A 14,334-nucleotide genomic window follows, 5' to 3' on the forward strand; every position below is an offset into this window, starting at 1 on the left:
TATGAGTTAAAGTTAAACAGTCAAGGGCCTGATCATGCATCTCAAGCAGCAGATTTGTGGACCTATATGAAAGTGATGCAATATTCAGAATCCTGATGTTAAGCTTTCATCTTTTGAATACTTTCACATTGGTAATTGTCTTACCAAAACCTACTTGATCAAAGTAAAATGAAGCCCACCTTCACAGAGTCTTGGATATCCTGTGGACCAATGGAAGGCATTTCAAATGTCTCCTTAGATACATTTAAGATGCAAAAATACATGAGAGCAAATCCTTGATCGGCCATTTTTATTTATTTTATTAAACATATTTGTGATCTGTCCTTTACTTAAAGGCCCCAGGATGGAATTACATATACTTAAAAGATTAAACAAAAGCATTAAAGCACATAAAACCAAATGCAAATATCCAGTTACAAGTTAAAACAGAAGCAGCAACAAAAATTCAATTAGCACATATATCCCTATCCCAAATCTTGGCAAAGAGGTCTTCTTCACCTGACAGTGAAAAGGCAGCAATGTCATAGTGAGACACACCACAAAGGGGAGGTTGTTCCAAAGGCATGGAGCCACTGCAGGGAACAAAACACCGACCCATGGGTCTCCACCCTGCAAATCTCATTAGGCATGTGGACCACAAGCAAGGTTCCCCCTGCAGATCTCAAAGCCCAGGCTTCTCAGTATGGGAATATAATCTCTCAATTATTTTAATACATACACCAGCCAGTTCCTATATGTGTTTTTTTAAAATAACTAATTAAAATAGTAGCATCTGGACATCTGCTGGGATTAAAACAGTGGTGTCGGCCTATGCTAGAAAGGGTTTCATAAATCAGGAACTTAACTACATTTGTCTTGTCTGAAAGTTCAGCAGGTGTGGGCACAAATACTGGGTAGAACAAAACTAAATCACTGGCTATCAATTTAATTTGCATCTTCGTAATAGTTTTGCTTGTGCTTATCAACAAAGATAGAATTACAAGTATGAAACATTCTCATAGCTGGATTACCTTAGCATATTGCTAGAAAAATATAAATCTGCCACAAACTGAGGACTGAATGTATAAACTGTGTGATATCTTGATGAATTTTCCCAAGAAATCCATACTGAGTACAGCAGATAAGGTATTTTTGTGGCAAATGGTGGCCTGTTACAGAACTCTTGTGAATTGGCTTAAGGGCTGAATATGAGTCTCTGACTTAAACAGAATATTCTAGGATAATAGTCAACTTTTATGACATAGCTGAATGACACAGGAAATTAGGTAGAGAGAAGTTTCTATTAGGAAAACCTGTTGAGAAGGATTTCATGTATTTATATTTGGAATATAAACATTTTTAAGGAACCATGTCAACAGGCATGTATCATGTGTAACATGTGAAATGATTAGATACCTGCTTTAAATGTCATTTTGAGGAAGACGTTCCATGCCAGTCAGTCAAATATTCCATTGCATCAACCCAAGGTCACCAGAGTTCCTGAGAGCACAGGGAGATATTTGCATACATAAGCAAGAGGCATTTTTAAAAGACCAGGATTATATACATTTTGCTCCAAATCAAGAAACATCAATCTCCCTCTTTTTATTTCTAAGATCCTTGGCAGGTTTAGCAACTGTTCCGCGTGTTGTCTACAAGAAGATGACAGCAATACATACGAAATCTTGAACAAATACAGCTCAGAATGTTTTCATTCTCAAGTTTCTTTTGAAAAACTATTTATTTATGTTTGGCTGCTCTAATGTTTTCCACGTGAAAGTTGCTGATACTAGATTGAGGAAACAAACTGCAGCACATTCTTATTCTTATTCTTATTTATTTAATTTGCATACCACCCTTCATCCGTAGATCTCAGGGCAGTTCACAGCATAAAATATAATATAAAAACACAAAATCCATGATAAGAACAAAAAACAAACAAACCAGTAAACCTCCCTTCCCCCCCTCCCACAAACACATTTTAAAGGGGTATAAGATGCTAATTAGCCAAAGGTCTGGTTGAAGAGGAACATTTTTGCCTGGTACCTAAAGGTATATAATGAAGGCACCAGCTGAACCTCCCTGGGAAGAACATTTCACAAACAGGGAGCCACTGCAGAAAAGGCCCATTCTCATGTTGCCACCCTCCAGACCTCTTGTGAGGGAGGCACACAGTCATTGTACTGCTAATTTTTCTTTTGCTACTATAGCAAAATGATACTTGTTTTATATTATTATGCTGGTATTGGTTGCATATGTATATCCTAAAGAATTTGCTTGCTGTAACAGGGAGCTGAGCTTCCAACGTCATCAGCTAATTATTATATTCTAATATAAGATTTCTGAATGCTTCGATTGCAGGCTACTTTGAAGAGATACCAGAATGAACACAGAAGCAAATTGGATTCTTTGGAAAAATCTCAGGCTGAACTGAAGAAAATCCGAAGGAAAAGTCAAGGAGGAAGGAATGCAACAAAATATGAGCATAAAGAAACTGAGGTTAGTGCACTCCCCTCGTGTCTTTCCATTGCAACCCCTTGTGCCACATCTAACTGTGATGGGAAGGAGGAGAATGGGAAAACCCGCCGAGTGAGTGGCTTCAGCTCATGAAATTCTAGATCCAAGCCGTTCCATCTCCAATTCAAAAACAGTCATACCTCAGAAGTCGAAGTCCGTTTCACTTCCAAAACATTCAGAAACCAAAGTGCAGCTTCGGATTGGCTGCAGGAAGCTCCTGCAGCCAGTCAGAAGCTGCGGAAGCCCTGTCAAACGTTCGGCTTCCAAAAATAGATTGCAGATTTGGAACACTCCCGGGTTTGCGGAGTTCGGGAGCCAAAACATTCGAGAACTAAGCTGTTCGAAAACCAAGGTACAACTGTATCTTAGACTTGAGGAACTTCAAAGGGTGTGATGTTCCTTGTACCTCTTGGAAGTGTTGCATTGATTTGCAGATGTAGCATTTAGATAAATGCATTTATAGGTGATAAATTTATTTCTAGATCAGAGAACGGCAACCACGTTGTTTATTTCTGTTTGAGATTGGACTAAGACATTAAGGTTGCTTTTGGATTCGAGTTGTGTAAGAAGAATGTGTCAAGTTTTCTCTGTTGTGATCTATTATTTTATTTAGTATTTGGAAACAGTGACTTCTCGACAGAGTGATATTCAAAGATTTATTGCTGAAGGTTGCAGAGAAGCTCTACTTGAAGAGAAAAAAAGATTCTGTTTTCTGGTTGACAAGCACTGCAGTTTTGCTCAACACATGCAATATTACCATGTAGAGGTTAGTATGAGAGGAGACGTTAAGTTGTCAGAAAAACTTGGTTTTGTGGGGATGCTGAGGTTTTCCACAACGCAGAGTACACTCTAAAGGCATTCATTTTAGGCTCCATTTTCTTTGATTGTGACACAAGACATTTAAATTATTGGAAAAACTAGACCCGTAAATGAAAATTCAAGCCGCAACACAGAGCCTGTGGTGGTTTATTGTTTGTGACTACATCCCTATAAAGTAAGCATGCTTCATACAGAATTTTATTTTTATTTTCTATAGGAGATCATACATAAAGCGCTACATTTCTGTGATGGGGAAGTATATTTTTTCCAAACAAGCTATATGCAGGTGCTACAGTATGTTATAGTTCACATTGCCAATAGAATTTGGCAAGAACCTTGAACTAAAGATATCTGTACACACAGATAAGATTTTAATCTGAAAAGCATATAATCTTACTTTTAACTCACTCATATTTTTTGTAGTGCTCAGAGTTACTTAACGCCAAGTTGCCTAATTGGTTAGAAACTTGCAGTGATGCTACCAAAGTGCCGGAGAAAATCATGACCATGATAGAAGAGATAAAGACCCCTGGCTCCACTCCAATATCAGGAACTCCTTTGCCTTCGCCAATGATAGAAAGAAGCAGTATGGTGAGGAATTCTCTGTTGATTACAAGCTCCTTCCTGAGAGCAACAGCTGGGTAGGGAAAAGGAGAAATGTGTTAAAATGATTTCAGGTTCCAGACATGGGGCAGTATTCAACTAAATAGTTGCGAGAACAAAAGAACAGACTTAGGACTCAGCTATACAGCAAACGTTTTAAGTGTATTTTAAGTGCAATATACAATGTGACACTAGATGGCGGCGGTGAACCTTATGGAAAATTCAATGTATTTTTTAAAACGCTTAAAAACAAAACATTTTCAGAATGGTTTTTCTATGTGTATAGATTCCACCCTACTGGATGCAAAGGGAGAAGCAAGAGAGATTTCTCCTTGCACAACAAAACAATCAGTTAGTTGAATGCTGTGTTGAATACAACCTATGACTTCTAAAGCAGCAACTAAGTCACATTCTCAGAGCTTTATGTTCCTGCTGATGGGGGCAAATGGTATTAGAGCTCTGGTCTTCAACTGGTGGGCCGTATGGAAGGGTAGAGATATAGATCTCCACCATCCACATGGTTTTTATCATGCCTTATACTGGATGCTATAAAGTTTTTAAACCCAGCTGCTGAAATATTCAAAGAAAAATGACAGGTTGTCTCCAACAGAGTTCTGTTCAGAATAGACCCATAGATCTATATTAGTTGTGCCAATCAATTTCAATGGATCTGCACTGAGTTGATACCCAGTGTTTTTCAACCTTCTACTCCTGTTTGCATGTGTGGACAAAATTGTTGATATATGACATTATATCATTGTACTGATGCTTAATGTTAATTTTGTGTCACTAGCTTGGAAACAATTATGATTCGCTTCATAGAAGTTCCCCCAGAGTACCCCCTGCACCCACAGGGAGAGCCTATACTAGTCCTTTAGTTGACATGTTTAACAACCCGTCAATGGCCCCAAAGGCACCATCAGAGAGATTAAATAATTCAACAGGTAAGCATTTTGTGTGTGTGTGTAGGTGTGTTGAAAAGGCATATTCTTGTGAAAATGACTATTTTAGTTAATGTATTTGTTTCACAAAATGTATACACCACTTGATTGTAAAAAAACCTGCAAAGCAGTTTACAAAAGGTAAAACAATAAAATAATTAAAATAAATACAACCATACTTAAAAACATACAAAAGTTAAAATACAAAAACTTAATTTAATTCTTGCACTTAACCCCATAGTTGATTGGAAGTTTGAGTGAGGATAGGAAAAGTGTTCATTGTTGTTATTCAATTCCATTTTAACTTGTTTTTGTTTGATCCAGTTCTATGTTGCTGTTTTTTGTTAATCAGATCACGCGGATGATTCCAGTTTATCACGATCAACCTCTGTTGCCACAGGACTAAATATAATGAAACGGCCAAAAGTTAAAACAATATTTCCTCACACCGCTGAGAGTAACAAGACTCTACTTAGTTTTGCACAGGGAGATATCATCACACTACTTATATCTGAAGAAAGGGATGGCTGGCTGTACGGAGAACATGATGTGACTAAAGCGTAAGTTAATCCACATGTCTCCTGATTCCAAGATGAGAAGAGAGTTTTAAAGCAGTGGAGCTCCCCATCCCCCACCCTCATTATATTGTTAATGATGCTTAAATGTTCTGGATGCTGTCAGCTGTAGGAATGCCAGATGGACCTACAGAGAAATTTTGATGCGGGAGCAGATTTGTAATTTTAAAATCAGAATTAAGAACCCCAAGTATATTTGAAGGATCACCTGACTCTGTACATACCTGCCCTGATTTTATGATCTTCAATAGAAGGTGTACTGTAGGTCTTCAGAGTATCTGAGATGAAGACAGTAAGAGATACCAGAGAGAGACCTAATTGGTGGTGGGAGCCCAGTTATGTATTTCTGTCCCCATGCAGGTTTGCCTGGCACTTACAGTATTGCCCTTTTGGCACCAGGCAAGGTGCATTTTTATTGTCCAGAGCTTTTTAGCTACAGCTTCAGTCCCATTGACTGCATTATGCTGCTTTTTATGCCCTTTTCATTTAGGTTTTTGCATTTACATTTTAATGTCATTGCCTTTTTTAAATAAACCATCCTGGGAATATGATGGAAGCATCCTGTGTCTTACAGTGGCACAGCAGATGCTTCCAGAAAGCCCACAATCAGGACATGAGCTCCCTTCCCCTGCTGTTCTCCAGCAACTGGAACTCAACTGCATCCTGTCTCTGAACCTAGAGGGAGAATGGAGCAATCCTGGTGCATCTACTGCTATTTCATACAGTGCAGTTGCTTTAAAGGATAGGAATTGGAGTTTCCATAAGGTGGTAATTTATTATTATGTTCCATTCTAGAAAAGGCTGGTTCCCATCATCATACACAAAGCCTCTGGAAGAACCAGTGGAGGAGGCGATTCGTGTGCCAGTGCCAAGGTAATACTATTTCCCCTAGGATTTATATAACACATTTTTACACTTTCAAGGGATGTGCTTTAAAAAAAAAAAGATAAAAGCAGTCTCCCTAAATATAACTATAGACTCAGCTGTACAGCTGCAAATAAAACGTTTTAAATGTGTTGTAAGGTGCAGTATACAAATGTGACACTAGGTGGCGACAGTGAGCTATGCCAAATTCAGTGCCTTTTTCAAAATGCTTTTTAAAAAAGCATTTTCACAGCGTTTTTTATATGTGTGTAGATTCCATCTATGATCTTGCTTAAACGTTATTGCTTACTTTTATACCTTTATTTATGTCCCATCTTGTCATACTTGGACCACTCTAACCAACCCCAAATATGTACCCCCGTTGAAATTAATGGTACTACCCCATGCTACATTAGTTATTATATCTTTATCCCATCCTTTCTCCCATGAATTCATGGTGGCATACATGGTTCTTCCCCCATGCTTCAGACTTATACTCATAGCAACCCTGTGGGTGGAGTCAGGTTGAGAGACAGCAATTAGCCCAAAGCTACTCAGTAAAGTTGAGCGGGAATTAGAACTAAGCCCACCCCAGTTTAGTCCAACACTACCATACCAGGCCTCACATAGTTCTAAGCAAACACAATCTATATTCAGTACAAGTTTACACCTGCTGTACTGGGTGCACAGTAGCTTGTCAAACAGGGCAACATAAACTGTTTGTCAGACCCAATGGATAATTTCCCACTTGTAGGCTCTGTTTAATCTATCTGTAAGTGTGTGCAAGCATTAGCAGAAACAGTGGATTTTGGCAAACATAGGCTTCTTTCTTGGAAGGCACAGAGCAGTCTGTAATAGTACCCTCATCTCTTTCTGCCTATTGTGGTTTTCTTAGCATAAACAAAGTTTTAAGGAGCACAGATGCACAGTAGTTTTGACCCTTGGACACATTCTTCTGCCTGTCATTCATCTTGAGTTGGCTATATGTGTTGCTAAATTAGCTATACTTCACATTCCTAATTCCAAATGGGAAGACAGGGTTTCTGCCCCTCAGAAAAATATAATATCTGAAGGCTCTATCTATAAAAATCAACTGCTCTAACCCCAAGGAGCAAAAAGGAAATTCACAGTGAGCTGCAACTGCCCTGTTCATTGTTTCTATTAATTTTAATGGTTGGTTTTCTTCCCTTTAGTCCTGCACATATCCGAAGCATCAGCTCAGTAAACTTAGCAGAGAGAGGTACAGTTATCCTTCCCCCACCAGATTACTTGGTACCTGGACAAACAAGAGCAACTTCAGAAGCAAGGCTGGAATCTTCTAAAAGTTCTACTCTTAAAGCACCAGTAGCCAAACCAGAAAGTACCTCTCTTGTGAGTATATCTGTGAATTTGCATGCTGCCTTCTGAAGCATTGTTTAGTTTTGTGCAAATCTCAATGAACATGGAAATATCCTCATGAAATATGAGATTATATCCACCTCTCTTTCATATATTTGACTCCATAATAGCAACCAGTAAGTAGCATTTCTCTGGAACATAGTCTTCAAAAATATTTGGGGGGAATGCATATTGCATATTTATTTTTAATCTTCCTTGAAAGGTTTCATGTGCTTTTCCTATAACAGGTTTGTTTAGAGCTAAAGCCCAAACAATGGGACAGATTACTTACAAGTCCTAAATGTATGTAATTCCATAGCAAATTTTCTCTTGATTCCAGATGTACATCTTTCCATCAAATTAATTGCTAGACAGGGTTCTCAGCTAGTTACTGTACCTGAATTAAATGGAGAACCAGTAGGACAGAATTAAATATTTAATAGCTACAGTAACTTTAATTAGCATTTCAGGTGTCAGGTGTTTGAACTGGATAAGAGATCAAGTGGAATGCATCCTACCTTCTTGTTGATCAAATCGCATGCCACTAAAATCCTGGTATAAAATTGGAATCTGCAACATAGTCTGAGTACTCTTGTCAATATGTAGCTTTTTAAAATTAGTGACAAAAGTGTGCAATCAAAAATGTGGAAGGTATTTAAAGGCAAATGCATAGACAGGCATTTTCAAGTCACTTTTCAAAATAGATTAATCATCTATAAAACATTATTAGATTATATTCCATATTAGTCCTACGCAGAGGAGACCCACTAAAATTAATGTAAATGGCTGACTTAGATCCATTAATTTAAATGGGTTTACTCTGAGTAAAGCTTAGTTGGATGCAACCTATTATTAATTTCATTTTCGTATCCCTCCTTTCCTCCTGAAGAAGCCTAGGATAGCTAAGAATAACCATACAGAGTAAATCAATACAAACAATGATTAAAACCAAAATCAGCCACTAAAGCAAAATGTAGCAGGCAGCATTTTTTTTTAACTGCGCTGTAAATGTGGGGGTTACTACTAAAAAAGATAGTTTTATTTTATTTGGGTTCTTGGCAGGGTCATATTGGCCGCTTCACATTACAGAATCACAGCAGGGAACCCACAGGAATGGTCAGTAATAAAAATACATTTTTTAATGACATATGGGTGGGTGAGGGGCTTGGATGGCCACAAAAAGACCTTTTAGCATCACAATATCGTACTGCGGTGCCTATAGAAGTATCAATAAACTTTTTTTTTATTTTAAAAAGATAAATTTGAGTTATAAGGTGCTTGAAGGGTCACAAAAAAAAAAACCCAGCAGTGAGACAATAATGTGGCAGCAGTGAGACAATGATGTGATTCCTACTCTTACCCAGTCAGCAGAAGAACAGTTAATTGTCCATTTATACTATGCTTTAGTATTAGAAGAATAAGTTTCACTGCGTCTATGGCATGTATGTTCTATACACAGTCTTTCCTCTCTGGTGCAGCAGCAAAATCAAAGCTTCTGTCTTAGTTAAACCACAGTTTGGCATGAACCCTAAACCATCACCATTCTTAATTCTGCTTAGTTGAAACAATACATTTTTGAACCAAAGTTCATGAAGCTTGTTTATTTCAATTAGCCACCATTAAGATTAATCACACTTTTTTCCAGACTTGGATGATACAGCAAGCTTCAGTTAATGTAAAACAGAAGCAAGCACTTCCAAACTCCTCCTTGTGGCCATGTTGGAAGGGGTGGGGAGTGTCTGAGGCTCACTGTGGCTCATTCTCCTAACACTAAACTATGGGATACTGTTAAATCTCAGCTGGCCCATATTTTGTCATGCTTTGCAGTCTTAGCTTCTTTTGGATAAAAGAAAAAGTCTTAACCATCGTGCAGTGTCAGAATTCTATATTGACTCACTTAGGTCTGCGGTCAGCTAGTGAGACTAATTTGATCAACAAATAGTCCTTTAACAGCAATTATGAGAGCAAGAGTTTTACAGATTTATTAGACTGGAGAAAGTTGCTAAGCAAGCAGTACAGGGAGTTCTTTGTGATTTGTTTGACAAGCAAAGAGGTGACTAGAGCCCAGCTAAATTACTGTATGAATTGGGCATCATTGGACTGTATTTCTTGCCATTAATTTACCCCAGTATATTGTGGAGGGACTCATCTTTGGAAAGGCATTTTATGAGGACATAGAAAAATTAACAGGCCATTCTAAGCTGTGTAACTTGAATATGGAACCAAATGCTATTGTGCAAATTAGAGTACTGGTGGGGGGAGAGGTGGTCAGGCAGTTTTGTTTTTAAAATTATATCCACTGATTAATAAAACAACATCCATTAAATTGAAGGAACACTGAAGTAAAACAATAGAACAGCATTCATTAAAACTACAGTCAAGCAACACAAGAGTTCAATTAAAATGAGCCTGTATAAGCTGGCCCTACTACTGTCATGTGACATCAGTGGGCCTAGTTTGGGCCTGATCCACTTGCCACACCTTCAGTTTGTAAGCTGCCTTTTATGAAAGGGCTGCAGGTGGGATCATGCCTTGCCACTCTGTTCAGCTGCTTCCCCGCCTTTCCCCCCTCTGGGGACTCAAGGTGAGTTACAGATAAGCTATGTGATGTATATCAACATAGTCGAGTGAGTGCTGGCAGTAATTCATGTTTCATTAAATATGTCGTTTTTAGACTGCTCATTTCTCTCAGGTATTTTAACACTCAGAAATAATGGGATTGCTTGCAGGGAAACATATTGACATCTTCTCTTTTTTTGCATTGATTTATAGAGTTGATTTATTCTCTCTCTTTGTGTACCATAGGTAATAATAAAATGAAACCTATATTAGCATATGTTTGTGTGAGAAGATGATACATTCTGTTGAAATGGCAGGATTACTCTTCCATTGTCCTTGCTGTGAAACTGACTACATTTGTAGCCTTGTGAGAGAACTGCAGTGCCACCTTCTGGGTACAGGGGGTTGTTGCACCTTAAAAGGTATAGGAACCCCTGACCATTAGGTCCAGTCGCCGACGACTCTAGGGTTGCTTTACTGGCCAAGGGAGCCGGCGTTTGTCCGCAGAAAGCTTCCGGGTCATGTGGCCAGCATGGCTAAGCCGCTTCTGGCAAACCAGAACAGTGCACGGAAACACCGTTTACCTTCCCGCCAGAGTGGTACCTATTTATCTACTTGCACTTTAAGGTGCTTTCAAACTGCTAGGTTGGCAGGAGCTGGGACCAAACAATGGGAGCTCACTCCATCGCAGGGATTTGAACCGCCAAACTTCTGATCAGCAAGCCCTAGGCTCTGTGGTTTAGACCACAGCGCCACCCGCATCCCTTAGGCACATACGAAAATGGAAGTATGAAATTGGCAAGTTGAAGTCAAAAAATGTTCATGTTTTCTTAATATAGGGAGCTCATAATTGGGTAGAATGGTATGGTAGCTGATTCATATTCAACGATTTATTGGTCTTTATATAAATTATAACTAGCCTGTTTAAATGGGAGAAAGGCGATGGCAAACCTAGACAACATATTAAAAAGCAGAGACATCACCTTGCCAACAAAGGTCCGTATAGTTAAACCCATGGTTTTCCCAGTAGTGATGTATGGAAGCGAGAGCTGGACCATAAAGAAGGCTGATCGCCGAAGAATTGATACTTTTGAATTATGGTGCTGGAGGAGACTCTTGAGAGTCCCATGGACTGCAAGAAGATCAAACGCATCCATTCTTAAGGAAATCAGCCCTGAGTGCTCACTGGAAGGACAGAGCCTGAAGCTGAGGCTCCAATACTTTGGCCACCTCATGAGAAGAGAAGACTCTCTGGAAAAGACCCTGATGTTGGGAACGATAGAGGGCAGAAGGAGAAGGGGACAACAGAGGACGAGATGGTTGAATGGTGTTCTCGAAGCCACAAACATGAGTCTGGCCAAACTGCGGGAGGCAGTGGAAGACACGAGTGCCTGGCGTGCTCTGGTCCATGGGGTTACGAAGAGTCGGACACAACTAAACGACTAAACAACAACAGCCTGTTTAAATAAAGGCCTTTAAACCCCCCTCTCCAATTTAAACAATTTATTTAATGGATTTCTTCTAGCCCACCCTTTTAAGGTGTGTGCCCTAAGTTTGGGAGCCTCTCCAGAGCAGCACTCCATAACATAGAAGGGGCTACTTTTGGAAGGAATCTTCTTCCCAGGGGCAAAAAGGAACACACTTTCTGCCTGTATGGGAATGGTTGTCACTTGTGATTACTCAGAGTATAAGCTCACAATGATCCCTTCCCTCTCTCTGTGTGCAGTACTGTTATGCTGCATCTTTTGTCCTTGAGAAAAAGTGGCAAAAGGCATCCAGCCTAAACTCTGAAGAGAAATAAAGCATAAAAAGATCTTAACAAATACACGAGTCTGAAATCTACAGTGTGAAGTGCTTGCTTATTCAATGCCCTGGGCAGATCAGATCACCATAGGTCTTACACATGCCACCGTGGGAAAAGAAAGGGCTGATGCAATTTGGCACCTAAAATAATGTCAAAAATATTGACACACAAGCTCCCCACACACACACACACATTTCATGTATAGTCATACCTCCATGAATGTCCACCCCCTCGATCGTCCACTTCGGCGGATGCCCACGACAAACCCGGAAGTACTGGAACAGGTTACTTCTGGGTTTGCCGCTATCCGCAGAAGCACAAAACCGCTCCACGCGCATGCACAGAGTGATGCTGTGTTCAGCATCTCTTTCATCGTGCATCTGGGGCTCTGGAATGGATCCCAGATGCTCAACAAGGTACCACTGTATTTCATGGAATCGTAGTGTTGGAAGGCACCACGTGGGTCATCTAGTCCAACCCCTTGCAATGCAGGAATCTTTCGCACAACGTGGGGCTCAAACCCATGATCCTGAGATTAAGAGGCTCATGCTCCACTAACTGTTAAGAAGCTTTTGTGCAAATATTTATTTATTTATTTATTAAATTTATACCCTGCCCTTCCTTCCAAGGGAATCTGGGGCCGCAAACATATCTGTGTTAAAAACAATAACATTAAAAACAAATTAACAACTTATTTAAAACATCTGAAAGCTATCACCTGCTTTCACAGCAATAATTCCAAGGTTGCCAGGAACAACAGCTTTCAGCCGCCTAACGTCTCGGTAAACAGGAGTGTTTTAAAACTCTTCCTGAAAGGTACCAAAGAGGAAAACAGACACACCTCACCTAATATGTCATTCCAGGCACCCTAAGGCAGGCCTGCACAACGGTGTGTGGCCACACATCCTCCCTGAGGACTTGGTAAACTTGATAAATGCTTTTGCTGCTTGCCTGAGTTTTTAGAAACTAGGATGGCGGTTGTCAAGCAGTTGGCAGCACACAATGCATGTCTTGTGGGCAGGGCCGTCTTTAGCATATGTGCCGCCGGGGTGCAAAGATCCGCCCAGCACCCCCAAATTTAGTTTAGCCACCCCCAAATTAACTTTTATTTGGGAGGGGCGAACTCAAAGTTGTTGAGCTTTCATTTATAGGGGAATCGCTCACCTATAACAACGACCCAGTGGAAAAAAATGCTTTTGTTTCCTGACTTGTTGGGAATATTTGACGCTAGGGAGTAACAGAGCAACAAGGGTGGGGACTTTCGCTCCATTGCTTTTCACTGCCGCCGATCGAGAGGGACAGGTATACAGTAGGTATACATTTTGGCACACCCCCAGAATTTGGCGCCCGGGTGCCCTGCACCCCTTGCACCCCCGGGTAAAGACGGCCCTGCTTGTGGGCTGCTTTCAACTGGGGAAGTTGTAGGTCATACAGCTCTGCCCCAGGGAATCCACAGAACACTTGGCTTCTGACAACTGTGTTGCTTGTTAAGGTGCTGGTCCTATTTCATGTTGTTTGGCTTCAGCAGCTAATAAGCAAATCTTCCGCAGTGAAACTGTGGTTTTAACCACAATGGCTATGTTTGAAAGATCCAGATGAAAGCCTGGTGAAATTGTTACTGCGATTGTGTTTCTGCCATCCGCTTTGGCACCAGTGTCAATGCAGTTTTCTTGAAAGCCTTGATCTACTGCTAACAGTCATATTGAAATGGCAGCAACAGGAGGAAGTAGTAAATAATACTCACAAACCTATCTTCTTACCTAAATAGCATATAATTCCTGGTATTAAGTGCTTCATATTATGACTTTCTTTCCATTTTCAGAAACCTGACATGAATGGCATTATAAAACCACCTTTCCTAAGGTAGGAGTTTTATTTTATTTTTTTAACATAATTAAGAGCATGAACCAATGTATAAGTTTTGAAAGGGGGTAATTGGATGGCTTGGGGATGCCCCCCCCCCCCGACTCTTGCGAATGATTCAGATTACCCTATTGGCTTTCAGGAAATGAGTTGAAATTATCTAAGTTGCCGTATTGCTTCTGGAAGAGCAAAAACTGACAGGTGAATTGATTCAGCAGCAAACCTCAGTCCTATAGTGCAGGCAAATGCAGTGCTAGATCTGACTCTCATGGTGTCTCCTCAGATTTTTCCTGGGCAGTATTTTATGCTGAAAGTAGAGTGGGGGCTGAAAACAGGGTAAGATTAAATAAGCAGCAGTGAGAGCTGTTATGCAGAACAGTATGGGGAACTTGCTTTCTTGTACTATGTAAATGAGCCCTCCCTGTTGACCCGT

The 14,334-nt window shown here is 40.0% G+C and overlaps 1 protein-coding gene across 3 annotated transcripts in view; it reads left to right on the forward strand.

Annotated features, from left to right (window-relative positions):
• The window catches only part of BAIAP2L1 (BAR/IMD domain containing adaptor protein 2 like 1), a 59,160-nt gene that overhangs the window by 39,510 nt on the left and 5,316 nt on the right, over positions 1-14,334 (forward strand). For all 3 annotated transcript variants that reach the window (XR_014504921.1, XM_083413595.1, XM_083413596.1), the window contains 8 exons: positions 2,341-2,478; positions 3,110-3,262; positions 3,739-3,906; positions 4,712-4,862; positions 5,212-5,419; positions 6,230-6,307; positions 7,492-7,669; positions 13,861-13,901. Coding sequence is in view for 2 of the 3 variants with exons in the window: in XM_083413595.1 (XP_083269721.1) it covers positions 2,341-2,478; positions 3,110-3,262; positions 3,739-3,906; positions 4,712-4,862; positions 5,212-5,419; positions 6,230-6,307; positions 7,492-7,669; positions 13,861-13,901 (1,115 nt within the window). In the remaining variant the exon portion in view is untranslated. The remainder of the gene's footprint in view (positions 1-2,340; positions 2,479-3,109; positions 3,263-3,738; positions 3,907-4,711; positions 4,863-5,211; positions 5,420-6,229; positions 6,308-7,491; positions 7,670-13,860; positions 13,902-14,334) is intronic.

The sequence above is a fragment of the Podarcis tiliguerta genome, assembly GCF_965153285.1.
Source record: "Podarcis tiliguerta genome assembly, chromosome: 14".
Lineage (NCBI taxonomy): Eukaryota > Metazoa > Chordata > Lepidosauria > Squamata > Lacertidae > Podarcis > Podarcis tiliguerta.